The sequence below is a fragment of the Macadamia integrifolia genome, unplaced genomic scaffold (assembly GCF_013358625.1).
Source record: "Macadamia integrifolia cultivar HAES 741 unplaced genomic scaffold, SCU_Mint_v3 scaffold1717, whole genome shotgun sequence".
NCBI lineage: Eukaryota > Viridiplantae > Streptophyta > Magnoliopsida > Proteales > Proteaceae > Macadamia > Macadamia integrifolia.
Genome location: NW_024868323.1, coordinates 114,325 through 130,022, shown reverse-complemented (window position 1 = coordinate 130,022; position 15,698 = coordinate 114,325). Strand labels below are relative to the sequence as shown.

The following is a 15,698-nucleotide window of genomic DNA, read 5'->3' as shown; positions in this document are numbered from 1 at the left end:
TTTCAGTCGTTACATTATTGCTATCCTTTTCCCCCAAGGTTCATGGCTAGTGTATGTGATGGCTTTGCCCCTCCTAGCCATAGAACCATCAATTTATTACTTTTATTTTAATTGTCTCCCTTTCCCTAAAGCCAAGTAGAGTAACCCTTGTAAGAGTGACTCTCTGGTCAAGTAGGGAAGCTCATATTATGACGCATCCCTCGGGCTAAGTAGAGAAATCTACTTGTGAGTCGCTCTCTAGCTTTATCCCCTTTCTTTTACTTTATTTTTATTTCAGCATTTTTTTCTTTATTATTATTTTTTTTAATTGCGTGGGTTGTTTATTTTTATTTATTTATTTATTTAATTTTAATTGCGTGGCTTGCGTCTTTAAATTGTTAGATGACGAATGGTTAGGACGTTATTTTTAGGACGGTAATTAGAATTAGATCACAACCATTAATCAGTTCACTTTCGCATTATTAAAAGAAATAAAAAATAAAGTTGCTGCTCTCCCTGTGTTCGACCCGTAGCTACACTGATCCGTACGCTTGCGGTTACATTTTAAATCTCAAACAATCACCAAAGTTGCCGATAGTCCTAATGATCAACCGAGCGTACTTCTAACTGCCACCATTGGTACACAACCTCAGGCTTCCCCCAGTGATATATCCAACACCTAAACCCCTACTGGGAAGGATCGTAGCACAGGAAAATATTACTCTTAACCGCATGCTTCTATATGAGATAGTACGACTGCATAGTGCCATCGTGTCCCATTTTTACGGACCACTAATTCATTCACTTTCAAGCCGGCTACGACATCTAATCTATCAATACACCACATGTCAAATATTTAAATCATCCACCTCATAATCCATGACAAGAATTAAGCATTTAATACGTGAAATCACAACACAACAAATCATGAATGAGTTTCATGATGCATAAGGCAATGCATGCAAATGACATATGTGGATGACTAGTCTACACAATTAGAATGATGACATGGTTAGTCTACATTAATAATGGAATGATACAAAAACACTCCAAAAATAAGTCAATGTCTTCTTCCTACTTACTTAATTGTGTACAATGATAACCCTTGGTATGAGAAACATATGACTTGCGATGACATGAGTTCCTAGCTAAACCTACCATAAAAGAGGTCAAGTTTAGTATAACTCCATTTTAGATTCACAACCGATGGAGTACGATGATCCCAATGCGTTTAGAATCATCATAGAAAATTACCCGATAAATTTGGGCCAAATTGGAACCCAAAGGGTCGGATTGGTAAGTCAAGCGGTGGCTGAGGTATGCACCGATCCTTGCCCGCTGCTCGACTCAGGGGCACTGTAAGGATCGACGAGCCAGAAGCGGTAGGCCAGGTGCCACCGGTCCTTGCTTGCCGCTCGACCTAGTGGGCTCTACCTGGATCGATCGGCCAGGTGCCCACTGGTCTTGCTCACCGATTGAGCCAGTAGCCCATCTAGGACAGGCGAGCTCCAAATTGGTGGGTCCTACCATTTCCAAGCACCCACCCCTTAGAATCGAGATTTTACGATTCACTCCCATTCTCCATCCCTCCTTAGGAAAAACACCAAGGGTCGATTCGACTATATTTTTCACAAATCTAAGGTCCCATATTGTGATCATAACCTAGATGTAGGACATATTCAAAGTTTTAAGCATGGATCTTACCTCTTTGCTCAAGAACAACTTCAGAAACCTTAAATCTCTTCTCTAGTTCAAGAGATAAATAAATGCTTCACAAATTTTGTAATTTCTTCCTCTAAAACCTTCATAAACAACATGTTGGTCCTTCATTAAACCTTAGATTCATATTCTCAAGAGGGTTAACAAGATCTAAAGGATTCCTACCCAAATCATAGAATTTCACTTAGGGTTTCATGAGGGTTTAAGAAATATGGTCTTTACTCACCTTAAATCGTAGATCTCGAGATGAGGATCACTAATCCGGTGTCGAATTCAAAGGATCTGACCCTGGCGACGCTCAACGATCATCTTCTTCCCCATTTCTTCCTTCTTTTTCCCTTCTCTCTCCTTCGTTTCTCTCTCTTCTTTATTTTTCTCACCCACCTTGTAGAACAATAAATGAGGGAAAAGAAAAATAATAAATGCTATTTATACTTGGGTCAAAATATCTAATGGTAGGTTACACTGGTGGGTCCAAGACTTAGCTGAAACATTGGGATTTTCGATGGGGCTCAGCTCTGACACGTATTTTACTCTTGGTAATTGATTAACATGTGTACTTGACATAAAATACTGCTACGTACCTTTATTGTGCGTATATGGCCCGGTGATAAGTGCAGGTGCACGACTTGCGCATGTGGACTTCACTAGGCACTGACTCCAACTCATTTGGCCAACTCGAGTTTAGAGTCACCCTTGCCATCATGTTCCATAAGGTACTCGACTCAGCTCGCTCGGGTTCTTGTCCTGTAAGACCAAACCGAACCAATCGGTTAATTAGACCGGGTTTGGAAAGTAGGGTATCATAGTAACACCACCACCGTGCAGGGCCGAGCCACCTCCATGAGCGGTTGCAACACCGCCAGACTGCTGCGATCTTCATGATGAAAAGATGGCCTTAGTAGCCATCGATCTTATTGGAGAGCCATCAACATAGATTGCACTTGGGATACCACCGTCGTCCACATGCCGAGCAGCCTTAGAGTCTACTAATTTTTTTCTCTGTAGTCTCCAATGGTGTGTCCTTCTTTCTTACAAAAACTGCACTTCCCCATAGAATCCTCATAAAATAATTTTCGCTTGAACCAGAATAGGTTGTTAGTCCCGGATTGCATACGTTCAACCTGAATCTCCTCTGGCCACAGGCCCCCGATCTCTATCTCGACGAGGACATGAGCATAATTCCTGTACATGATATTTTTTGTGCGTTGGTCAAGAGCAAGAGGGCGGCCAGCAGCTTTTGCCATGGTCAACAACACTTTTTCATGCCAGTACTCCAGGGACAAGTCTGGAAATTGCACCCAAACGAGAGCCTTGTTAACAGGTTTTTCATGAATATTGAAATTAGGGAGCCACCGCTGGAAGCGCACCAACTGACCTCTAACCTTCATAGGGCTCCTCCTCCACATTGAAACCATATCGCTCTCAGAATGAAATTGAAAGATGGTATAACCCTTGCTCATGGGCACCATCTTCACAATTCCCTTCAGATCCCAAGACTTGATAGCCTCCCTTCGAACATCATCCAAAGAAATATTTCGGAAGTTGGTTCTACCAATTAAGGAATATCTGTATCTCCCAAGCCGATCTTCGTATGCATCTTGTGGGATTATCACCTTGGTGGAATTCCCAGCATGAACTGGATCAGGGAGTTCACTTACCTCCGGAAAGGTGTTGCCGACAACTTTGGCATAAGATTTCTTTGGGGTTGGAGCCACAGATGGCCCTCCTTCTACAAGTAGTGTTGGAGCCACACCATTATCATTCAAAACCAGTGGAGTGGCATCAACATCAGCCTCACCCTCACCTTCTTCCCTACTATCCGTCCGCTAAAAATCAGTGATCAATTTCTCCTTTCCTTTATCCGGTGGCCGGCCAGCAAGATTCTTAGAGTAGTTTGCAATCGCTCCACCACTCTCCATTGTCCCTTCTTTGATCAATTAGGGTTGGTATTACAGAGAAGCATGGATTTCGGAAATTAAACAAGGACTCCCATGCTGATTGGGTCAAGATTGGCTTTCCTCCGTTGTTTACATTTTTTTTTCTGTGATTTGAGAGAGAGAGAGAGAGAGAGAGAGAGAGAGAGAGAGAGAGAGAGAGAGAGAGAGAGAGAGAGAGGTTGCAATAATTTTTTGGGTAAATGTTACAGGCATTTGAGGAGAGGATTTTTTTCTTTCTTTTTCATTTTTTTTTTTAAATTTTATAAGGAGAAAGGTTGGGCTTGCATGCTGCTTGCTAGCAGATCATCTTCCTCTTTCCCCTTTGAAATGAGCTCTTACCCCTCCTTTATGATGCATTGTCCTGCGCCTTCATTTCATGACTCGCTATAGCATGTGGCCATGGATTTAGTGCACAGTGTCAGATTAGGTATCACTATTCCAAAAACTGATATGACATTGATAAATATCATTTTCATATCACCTGTGTTGATCAGTTTTGCCCTTGATCTGTCTTAAAAATTTAATCTTTTTTTTTTTAATAATATTTTCACCCCTGGTCCATACCATTCTGCCTATACAGAATTAACTAAGTATCATGATAGATGGCTAACAAAACTGATGCAAATAATCTAATATCGATACCTCAAATCATGTGCAGTACGCAGTTGGCGTGCCTATCCTCCTCTTTTAATCAAATAATTCCACAGTCGATCCAATAAAATGGATTTGATGTAAAAACACACCGATTCTGGTCTGGGTCTTGAAACTCGGCAGCAGCATATAACATAGCAGTCACCTTCCTACGTAGGTGCCAACTGCCAACATCCTAAATGTGACCACACATTAAAAAGTCAAAATGTCAAAAATTCAAAAAGTAAAATCAGAAAAAGCCCAAATGGCCCACGATTGATAACTTTTTTGACACTTCAAACAAAAGCCCACAATTCCAAGATTCTTTACATCCACAAAAAATGAATTTCTTGTACTTTCTTTTCTGGTAAAGAAAATTTTTGTACTTTCGTCAAGGAGTACTCAATTTTGTTTAATAAAATTCGACCAAAAAAAAAATTGTTTAATAAAATTTTACCTTATGACTAAAAAATAAAAAAAATAAGGTTGCCGGGGGTATTAAATAGCCCACTGTTCTTATCTAAATAAACAAATAAATAAATAACCCATTGTTTCAAATTTGGTGTCAAAAGCTCTATTTACGTTCACGTACGGTGGAACTATTATATGTGTTATTCCTTGATGAACAAATTTCAAAATTAAAAATTAGGAAAAACAAGTATATACCACTATCTCTCATTAAATATGTGGTCTTTCTATTCATTATATATTGTCTTTGGTTAAATATGTGGTCCTTCTATATCATTATATATTATCTTGATATTGTTATTGACTTGATGTGTAAGATGTCAATATAAGTAGGCGATGTGTAGATTCTTTTTTCAAATAATATTTGAAATAATGTTTTCTGTTTGAGAGCAGGACTCGCCTTCGCAAAAGACCCAATCAGGGTTCCCCTTTAGGTTGGATTCCTTTATATGTGGAGGCCAGAGAGGTCATTTTATAGGAAGGAGGTCTTCATTTTGGATCTAGCTATGGATGGTAAAGAGGTCATTTTGTAGGAAGGAGGAGAGAGATAGACAAAAGGGCGTAGATGCAAAGCCACGCTTCCAAATAAGAAATTTTCTTCCTTGAAAATTTTAGGAGAACATTTTCACTTATAATTGGTACTTGGCTTGTGAGCTTCATCATTAAACTATCATCTACTATTGTAAATAATCAAAATCAAGCGTGAAGGGAAACTTAGTCTAAAATTAGAAGGGTTTTTTTTTTTAATTCATTTTATATTGAAGCAAATAAATCTATATACAAGTCTTGTGTTCTGAAGGGAAAAAGGTCTTTTTTTTCTGGCTAGCAAAGCTCTTTCAAAAAATTCCTAAGAGTTCATGAGGGAATGGCTTTAAATCTTCTATTAGAACAACCAATTGAATTGGTTGATTCAATTTGGAATTTATTGGGGCTAATTCCGTATATAAATCTGATTCTACGCATACTAGTTTGACCAAATCTAACCAATTCTCAGTCAGTTCTTAGATACTTTGACTCAAATTTATCAGGAATTGATAGAAACTGATCTTGTATTCGATTTCGAGTTTAAAAACCTTGCCTAGAGGGAAAATCTTTTATTTCACTTAAATAAAAAAAGGGAAAATATTTTATTTTGCCGCTAAAGCTCTTCAAAAAAATTCTTTAACCATACACGGTGAATGCCTCATAAGTGCCAATGCTACTGGGAGAAACCTTCTCTTTTTTTCTATTATAAAAAAGACAGTGATGTGGTGCAAGTGAGTCAATCCATTTATCCCTTAAAACCCTACAATAACTTGCAAGAGTACCAACTAACCAACTAATTACGATTATTATTGTCTTTCTAGAGAAGAACACTCCTTTCAACACTTCTAGTTTTATATTGTGAATCTGAAACTTTTTATTTATATGGAGAGGGTTTCCTAAAAGGCATTGTGAATCTACACCCACGAGAACTGATGGAAGAACTAGTAAAAGCATCAATATGGGTGAGATTTCTGCCTTTTATGAGAGGCAGGATGATCTTTTCACCCCCACTGTATCTAGGCATAGGGGCCACACTACCTTTTAGGTATTTTTTTCCCCCATATAGTATATACATGACTCATATTTGATAGAGCACTGATTGATTATAATGATTCGAATCGGGCGATCCAATCAATTCCAATCTGATTTAAACAGTGACCGTAGAGTTGACATGCCTGATACAAAGAAAGCAATTAACTCCAAATCAATATTTTGACAAATTCTTAGGAGATTACTTCCATGGCTAATTGGATATTTTTACACATTGAAGACATGAAGATTTAAATGTTTACATGGTTGGCCTCACATAGAACTCCTTTACTTCTTCTAGTACTGTCACTTCGTATAATCAAATGTAATTAATTCAAGACATACTGTTTGATTAATAGGATGGAGCTGAAGTTTTCCATGATAATGAATGAAAGAAAGTATTCCAAATTAGAAAATTTTGTCATTAATGTGATGCCTTCCATAAAAATTATTGCATGGGACCTATTCTATAGCAAGTTGCAATAGGGTCCCTACATTCATTTTTGAATAAATTTTAATTTAAACTGGACTCAGTTTTTCAAACACAGCTGCTGTTGTTGAACCCTGACAGGTATCTACATTGAAAAGAATCAATTTGTCCTTTTCTTCTGGTGCTCTAATATATTTTATATTCCAGTCTTGAATCCAACTTGTTATTCAGAATATTATATATATAGTTAATTTGTTAAAATTAGATGCATGGTTCAATGCACTTGTAACTTGTTTTAATATATTGATTGCTTGTATTCATGATGGCTTATGAACTCATAGATAGATCCCTCCATACTATGTTCAATATTCTTCTTTGTTCATCACTGTGGAGATAAGCAGAAGATAATCCCTTCCAATCAAATATCATAGAGATGGTTAAGACAATAAGGCTTAAAAAAATATAAATACATAGTTTATATTTAAGTATGATTGAAAGCACAATCACCGTCAATCAAATTCTTATGAAGACTCCTATACGTTAATGGGTATCATGTTGTCTTGATACTAAGCATCTTATAACCTTTCTTGTCGTCCTGATGAGTATGAATTTTAAGTTGATGGATTCAAATCAAGGAAGCTAAAACCTATATATTGGGGATCCTTTACCATATTAAACATATGAATAACCCTATAATTATTAGAATGCAAGAATCATAAAAGATATAACCATGGGTATAGTCCCTAAATCAAGATCAATAAAGTACTTCCTTCGTGGTCTTAAAATACATAATCATATTGATTTACCATATCTATAATAATCAATGAGACATCCATGACATGAACCATAAATGGGAATAGAGAATACATGTGTAAGTTTAGAAGCCACATGTGCATAGATCATGAACCTCTGTTCCATGTGGTTAAACATTATTCCCATGAAAATGACAATGACGAGCTACGCAAGTGGAGTCCTTCTACTGAGATCTTCTGCAACCTCTTACTCTAGGGTTTCCTCTCTTTCTGTGCACTTGCTCTTGTGAGAAAGCCGTACTCCCAAAACCAATAAAGCATTAAAGTAATGGTTGTATGGACTGTTAGTATTCTATTTATATTAGAATCCCTAAAACCCTATTCCACTCTCACAATGGAAAGAGCTAGGAGTTTCCTAATTAGAGTGGGTCTATTATTGCTTGGGCCTAATGGATCAATCGATATCAGTTAAGCTCACATAAAAATTCTAACAATCTCCCACTTGGACTATACTGATACTGATGTCTTTTCATTGATACCTGGCCAAATAATTCCAAGACTGAACACCACTCAAACAAACTTTGATTCAATCAATAATCTCTACTGTTGAACAATAGTAGAAAATACACCTCAATATACGGCATATTACTATCTAATGTTACAAACAATAGAAAACTATCAATCCAAATCGCCTGGAAACATATATATATATATATATATATATAAGAAATTGATATCATACCTGTGATCACATGAAATATACATTCCTTATAGGTCCTTTCTTGATCTAACGATCAGTCTACCTTGAAAACCTCACAGGTAGAAAACTTTGATATTAATCAACACTTGGCAAACCGTCATTTTCTTGAATTAATATCTTACTTTGGCATACCGCCTATGGTTAACTGTCACTTCCATGGATTTAGGTTAAATACCACCATAAATCACAAACTTTGGTAAATCGTCGGTGGTTAATCACCACTACCATAGATTTATGTTAAATACCACCATAAATCACAACCTATGACAAACCGCCTCTGGTAAACCACCACTTCTTTGGACTTAGGCTAAATATAGCCATACATCACAAATTCTGACAAAATATCATCAATTACTTTGATTTATCGTCAATTACTTTGGCTAAACACTGTCAATAAACCTTAGCAGGCATAGCTTTAAACTTTGACTTTTACCATCTTTAAACTTTGGTTGTCGCTACCATGATATATTTGGTTAAATAAGATCATAAAACTCCCACTAACCAAGCATATCAAAAAACCTCAATAATACTAATGTCAGAAAATATGACTCTTGAGTACTTTGTCGATAAACTTGGGTGACACCACCTTTGGGCAAATGTCACATTTACCTTGGAAAACGCACAATTGAACTGAATTTATCACTTTGGTGGGTTTCACACATTCTTATCATGTTTTTTACATTTGAGATGAATATATGTACAAAAGTGTATGCTTTAATGTGTTTCTTAATCAACTAGGGACAACACAAACAAATGAAGCATAAATGTACATAAATAATTTAGAGAACAAGATTTAAGACAAAATCATTTCAAAATTGCTCCAAAATCATTATAAACTTAATAGGGTAACAAAATTATTCCTATATCCCTTCAGTTGTGCTTTGATCAGCAACAACACCTGTTTGAGTTCTTTGAGAGCTAAAACCAGATCAAGTAACCCTAAAAATCTTAGGTATAAATCATACACACCAAATAATCAAGTTAGAAAATTTAATATATACATCTAGTAGATAAACTACACAATAAATATATATCTAGTAAATAAAACACACAAGAGTCACAATCGTAACTACATTCCTATCCTTTGAGCTAAGAATGCACTGGTCCTCTCGTAAATCTAAATTTACTATGAAAATACAATTACTTTTATCACATATGGGCTTAGAAACCTCCAAGTTATAGTCTTTTCCATACATGTATTTTCATTAATTTGGGTGACATTACCTTTGGGTAAATGTCACCAATTTTGCTACGCTTGAAAAAACTATGAAAGAATAAGATGTGCCACTTTGGTGGATTCTATCAAATCCTTTCATAGTTTTCTAAAAATATACTGTGTAGCATAAAATGTGCGGAAGCTCACACCCAGTTTAATTCTAATATATTTATCCATTATAGGGTGTTTCAAACAAAACATTCAAGTACAAAATGACATGAATATAAATTTACTATATATTTTAGACATAAATAATTCTTCAATATCATGATAATAATAAATCAATGTAAAAATCAAAATAATTCTTTTGCATGAAAAACAATATAGTACACTAAATTTATTCTCCCACTAGCAACCTAGTATACTGACCTTCTACTAGTAACATCCTCTCACTAGCAGCCTAGTATACCGAATTTATTCTCCCACTGGTCGAGCCACATAAAACAGTTTAAGATCCATACTTTTATCCTCCCACTTGATTCGACCAGTCATAAATTAATCCATTTATTGGAGAACACAATTCGTTAAATGTGATATACATATAAACTTGTTCACATAAGCCCAAAAATAAAAGAAAACCAAACATTTATCAATTAATGTTCATAAATAGGTTTTCAAAGAACAATGACAGTGTTTAAGAACTTCGTATTGGATTGATCAAAATCGATACTAATCCAACCCAACCAATCCGAATTGATCCAATCGGAATACAAAAAATAACACATTAAATAAACCTATAACCTATGGTCATAGTCATGAAATCCTCATCCATACTATTGCCATTGATCAACTGTCCAATACCTTTTAGGGCAAAAATCTTTGCTTTAAAAGCATAATACCAAACTGTTGATTTAGTTTTTCTCGTATAGAAAACTAGGTCTTTAAGGCATATGTAGACCTCCATATTCTCAAACCACTTTTAAAGACATTCAGTTTAATGGTTCAACTCAAGGAAGAAATAATCCATTCAATATTTAATTAATGCATGTTATGTCAATAAAATTAAAACCAATATTACATCACTAACCATTAAACATAACCAGAGTGTCAATCGAACTACATTCTCAACCTTTGGGTCTGGAATGCACTGATCCACTCAAAAAAATACAATGACCATGAGAGCTCTTCAACTTTAAAAATTACTGTCACTTTTGGATGAATAACAACTTCTAGGTTAAGGTCTGCCTAGAGTACACTTGCACATATGTTTATCTTTGATAATGTCGTCTTTGGGCAAGCATTACCTAATTCCTGCCAACCATTTTCTATGTCTTTGAAAATTAAGACAAAACCTTTGAATTGTAAACATATTGCAGTAATTTTAAATTTTACCACTTTGGTGGGTTCCATCCATTCTACTGTAATAGCTTACAACTATACCTGACAGCTTAAATTTGTGAGTTATTTAAACATGAACTAAATATCATTTAAATGTAAAAGAACAAGCATATAACTATTAACAAAATAAACATTACAATGCTCAATTATCAATTACTTCAAGAGTGTCAATCGGAACTACATTCCTGACCTTTGGGTCTGAAACATACTGGTCCACTCAAGTTTCTGCTATTACTGCGAGACTTCTTCTAACTTTCGAAAAGTACCGCCATCTTTGGATGGACAACATCTTTTAGGTTGAGAAATCCCTATTCTGTTTTCACTTACTTTAACTTTAATTTTTTTTTGATAATGTCACCTTTAAGTGAACATTAGCAACCTTGCTATCAACCATTATTCTCTGTCTTTTCAAACAAAGAAGACCTTTGATTTGTATTCTATTACAATAAGGTTGAACTTTATCACTTTGGTGGATTCCATCCAATCTTACTGTAATAGTTTACAAATTCATTCCGGCAGCTAAAAGTGAGATTGTTTAAGCATGAATAAAAATATTCATAAACAAAAGCATGAACTACATTACCAAGAATAAACAAGTTCATATTCTGATATGCAAGTAATATATGAGTTGATTTTCTTTTATTTCTTTTAATTAATAGAAAAATTATAAAGAATCATTAACCACCCATACTTGTAACTTATAAAAAATAGATAATAAAAGTTGATCAAAATTAGGCTCATATTATATCAAAACGAAGAGCACGAAAAATTGGACTCAACGCAAAAAACCAGAGTGAAAAATTCTTCACCGTTTACCCGTATGAGACATTTGAAATTGTAGAAAAAAATAGATCAAAATCAATCTAGTTTTCCAAATCAACCGGTTCGGCCAAGCGGTCTAATCCGGTTCAGGCATATTAGTTTCGGATCAAAATCCGGGTCAATTGATCAACGACCGGGTCAACCTTTGATCGAGTCAAACAAAGTTGGTCATGAGTTGACTCACTGCACCCTGGTTCAACTCGGTAGGGTTTCCGAGTTGACCCAGCGATGACTTGCTGCCTTTTTGAATAAATTTTTTTTCTCTCTCCTCTGACAGTCGATTTCTGGTGGCATGTGTCGGCACATCCGGAGGTTTTTGGTGACTTACAGCATACCACCGCGATCGTCTTCTCGTGCTCTACAACTTTTGTGAAGAAGTTTTTTCCATACGGGATATTTAAGCGATGGTAAAATTATGATTTTCATGATTTGGAACCCAAACTTTATACAAAATCAATTTTCCTTTAATTTTTCTTGATTCTAACACTATAAGGCTTGGCTCTGACGCCAATTGTTGGGGATCCTTTACCATATTAAACATATGAATAACCCTATAGTTATTAGAATGCAAGAATCATAAAAGACATTTAACCATGGGTATAGTCCCTAAACCAAGATCAATAAAGTACTCACTTCATGATCTTAAAATACATAACCATATAGATTTACCAAATCTATAATAATCAATGGGACATCCATGACATGAACCATAAATGGGAATAGAGAAGTACCTGTGTAAGTTTAAAAGCCCCATGTGCATAGATCATGAACCTTTGTCCCATGTGGTCAAACATTACTCCCATGAAGATGACAATGACGAACTATGCAAGTGGAGTCCTTCTACTGAGATCTTCTGTAGTCTCTTACTCTAGGGTTTCCTCTCTTTCTGTGCACTTGTTCTTGTGAGAAAGCCATGCTCCCAAAACCAATAAGGCATTAAAGTAATGGCTGTAAGGACCGTCAATATTCTATTTATAATAGAATCCCTAAAATCCTATTCCACTCTCACAATGGAAAGAGCTAGGAGTTTCCTAATTAGAGTGGGTCTATTATTGCTTGGGCCTAATAGATCAATCGGTATCAGTTAAACCCACATAAAAATCCTAACACTATAAACTAAAGGTCATCTGTGATAAAATAGTTCACCTTAAACTGATAAAAAGACTTTGTGGTACGTTGCCATCCATCATTACGGAGTTTGGGAAAGGTCATAATGTACACAGCTTTACTTAATAGAGAGAATGTTCTTGAATCCATGACTACTAAATTATAATGGAACAATTTCACCGTTTTGCGGAGGCCTACCCTCAAAAACTTTAGATTTCTTTGTGAGAATCACGTGAAAGTCAAAGTTCTCATTATAGAGCATTGGTTGCAAAAAGATGGAAGTCAAGGAAAACTAAAAGTTCTGAAATGAAGCTGCCCATCGTCACTGTTATATGCCAAAAAAAGAGGAAACCTATCCTCCCACCAGAAAGTTCCTGTTACAAATCACTGAATCTGAATGCTAATTAAGATCATCAAAGTCCCTACAAGGCTTTCTTTCTTTGGGTAGACTCCATGGAAGGTTCTTCCTTCTAAATTCTAAGCCAATGGTTTTGGTGAAAGGAGAACATCCTACTTGTTTTGTGTATTCATAGTTTATATATTTGGGCAACTTGGGCAAAAGTGGGGTCATTCTTTGTCTGATAAGATCAATCCCTTTCTTCCATTTCTTATCAAAGAATCAATTAGAGCTTCTCTTTCTCTGTTGGTAAGGTTTCAAGATGCGTAAAGGAACCAAAATAGTTATCAAGTAGTACTGTCTTTTCATACCTTGGGTCCTACTTTTCTAGAAGGTTGTCTAAGCAAGATTTCTGTGGCTGGGTTCTATCCCATGTGTGGTGGTTAGAAATGCCGCATAAGTCATTCTATGTGTTTTCATTTACAAACCATCTTTCAACCATAAAGAAAGGGATGACTTGACTTCTAAGCGACGACCAAATACTTGTAAGCAAATGACCAAATAATTTATTTGGTAGATCGTATGAAGTTAGTATATAATTTGCTTGCAAAAGACAGTAATTTTTCGCTTAAGGTCAACAAAGTGATATATTAAAAAGAATGAATGAAATATAAGGAACCCAAAATGGCAGAAACACAAAAAAATTTGATTCTCTGCTCCACCTTCGGCATTGCCATTAGCGGAGAAGAAAAATGAATCAAAATGCTAAAACTAACAAGACAGTAAACCAGCTTAGAAATTTTTTGTCATCCATATATCTAGAATAAAGAGATTTTTCCATATTTGAATAAATGGGGAATATTTAATTTTTTTTTAGTTTCTCTTTTTCAATATGTAAATATATATTCTAGTCACCCAATTTGAGTAAATCTAGAGAAGGTCAAAATTTTGATCTTGGGTTCAAATTGGGTAAGGATCATCTCATTAAAGTTTTTAAATGTATCATAAACATCAATATTATGTTTCATAAGAATAGTCCAAGCATTATGAAAAAATAAACAACTAAAACAAAGTAACGATGGCCAATTAAGGAGGTAGTAGGATAAGGTCCCAAACATCAGTATGGACAATATAAAAGGGATCTGCAGATCTATTACTATGATAGAGATAAGATGACTGAAAATGTTTAGTGAAAATACATGGCTCACAATGAAATGCGTACATGAGAAAAAGAAAAACATGTAAATAAATGTGGTAACTGTTTCCTTATAGTAATAAAAGCGAGGGATGTCCCAAACGTTGGTGCCAAACCATGACAGAATCCATAGAACTACTATCACTATGTCCACATGCATAGGATATGTGGTGTAGTAAAAAAAGATAATTGAGGCTGAAGGTGGTAAATTTTATTCTTCTCACGTCCACGACCAATAATCTTCTTCATCACCAAATCCTGAAAAGATAATGAGAAGGAAAGAATGTGATGCAACAATTCAAAGATTTAATTAAAATGATAACAGAAAAAAGATTTATGGTAATTTTCGGAACATGAAGAACATAATGAAGTGAAATGGAAGTGGTAATGGGAATATTGCGTTTGTTAGAGATAGAGGAGAGGGTACCATCAACTCCCTAAATCTTATCCATATTAGAAAAAATGGAGTAAGAATCATAACAGTGGGACATACCAGTCATGTGGTTAGTGGCACCAGAGTCAATGACCCACGATGAAATGGTGGAAGGAATAGATGTGGAGACAGCATAGCAAAAACTAAAGCATAGCAATAGAAGTAGATGAGCTATCAAACTGAGACATGAGCCTACAAAGCATTGCAATGTCATTCCTAGAGAGGGAGCTAATATCTGCCTATGGGTGTCTCTAGGATCAGTCTTTGTATCATAGTATGGGCTGTAGCTCCTCCTTTGGGGCCAATACGTATGCCAGTAGATCTATCGTGTGTGCCAGGGGATGGCTATGAAGTACCCAACAACTTTCTTGGGCATATCCAAATTTTCCACAATAATCACATTGGAGTTTATCTTTGCCATCTCCACGGGGTAGCCCTTGGCCTTGGCCTCCACCCTACTATTCTCTGTGAGAAGTGGAAGAAAGAGCAAATTGCTCAAGCGGAGGAGTAGGCTCCATGGCAGCTCTTATGGTCTCCTCACTTTGTAGGTAGTTGGATACCTCATCAAGGGATGGAAGAGGTGATCGGCCCAAAATTTGAACCCGGATTGGCTCATAGTCTGAGTTCAACCTACTTGGTAAAATTAGAATTCGCTCCTTCTCAAGGGTTTTGTAGATCTTGGCTTCATCTTTAGGGTTGGACAACTGAAGGTCATGATAATGATCATACTCTTCCCAGAGTCCTATAAGAGTAGAATAGTGGTAAGAGATAGTACTATTCCTTGCTTCATTAAGATAATCTTCTAAAGGAGCTAGTAGACCTTAGTAGAGTCCCTATATTGTCATAGGTTTTAGAGGCAATATCCCAAATATCCTTATTAGTTTTCCTTCCAGATAAATCTTTTGCCAATTTCAGGTTTTATGGAAAAAAAGAAGCTAAGTCATAACAATATAACTTTCAGTTTCCTATTTCTGATAAGCTAGACTTGTAACAAATGGGGTCTTGATGGCCTAAGTAA

General features: G+C 35.9%; 1 protein-coding gene across 1 annotated transcript; it reads right to left on the bottom strand.

The window, feature by feature from the left end:
- Positions 1–2,687: 2,687 nt before the first annotated feature.
- Positions 2,688–15,101, bottom strand: LOC122064696. The gene is made up of 3 exons (XM_042628459.1): positions 15,037–15,101; positions 14,741–14,823; positions 2,688–3,430 (listed from the first exon to the last, which is right to left on the bottom strand). Exons 1-3 carry the CDS (start codon positions 15,099–15,101, stop codon positions 2,688–2,690), a joined length of 891 nt encoding a protein of 296 aa, XP_042484393.1.
- Positions 15,102–15,698: the final 597 nt, after the last annotated feature.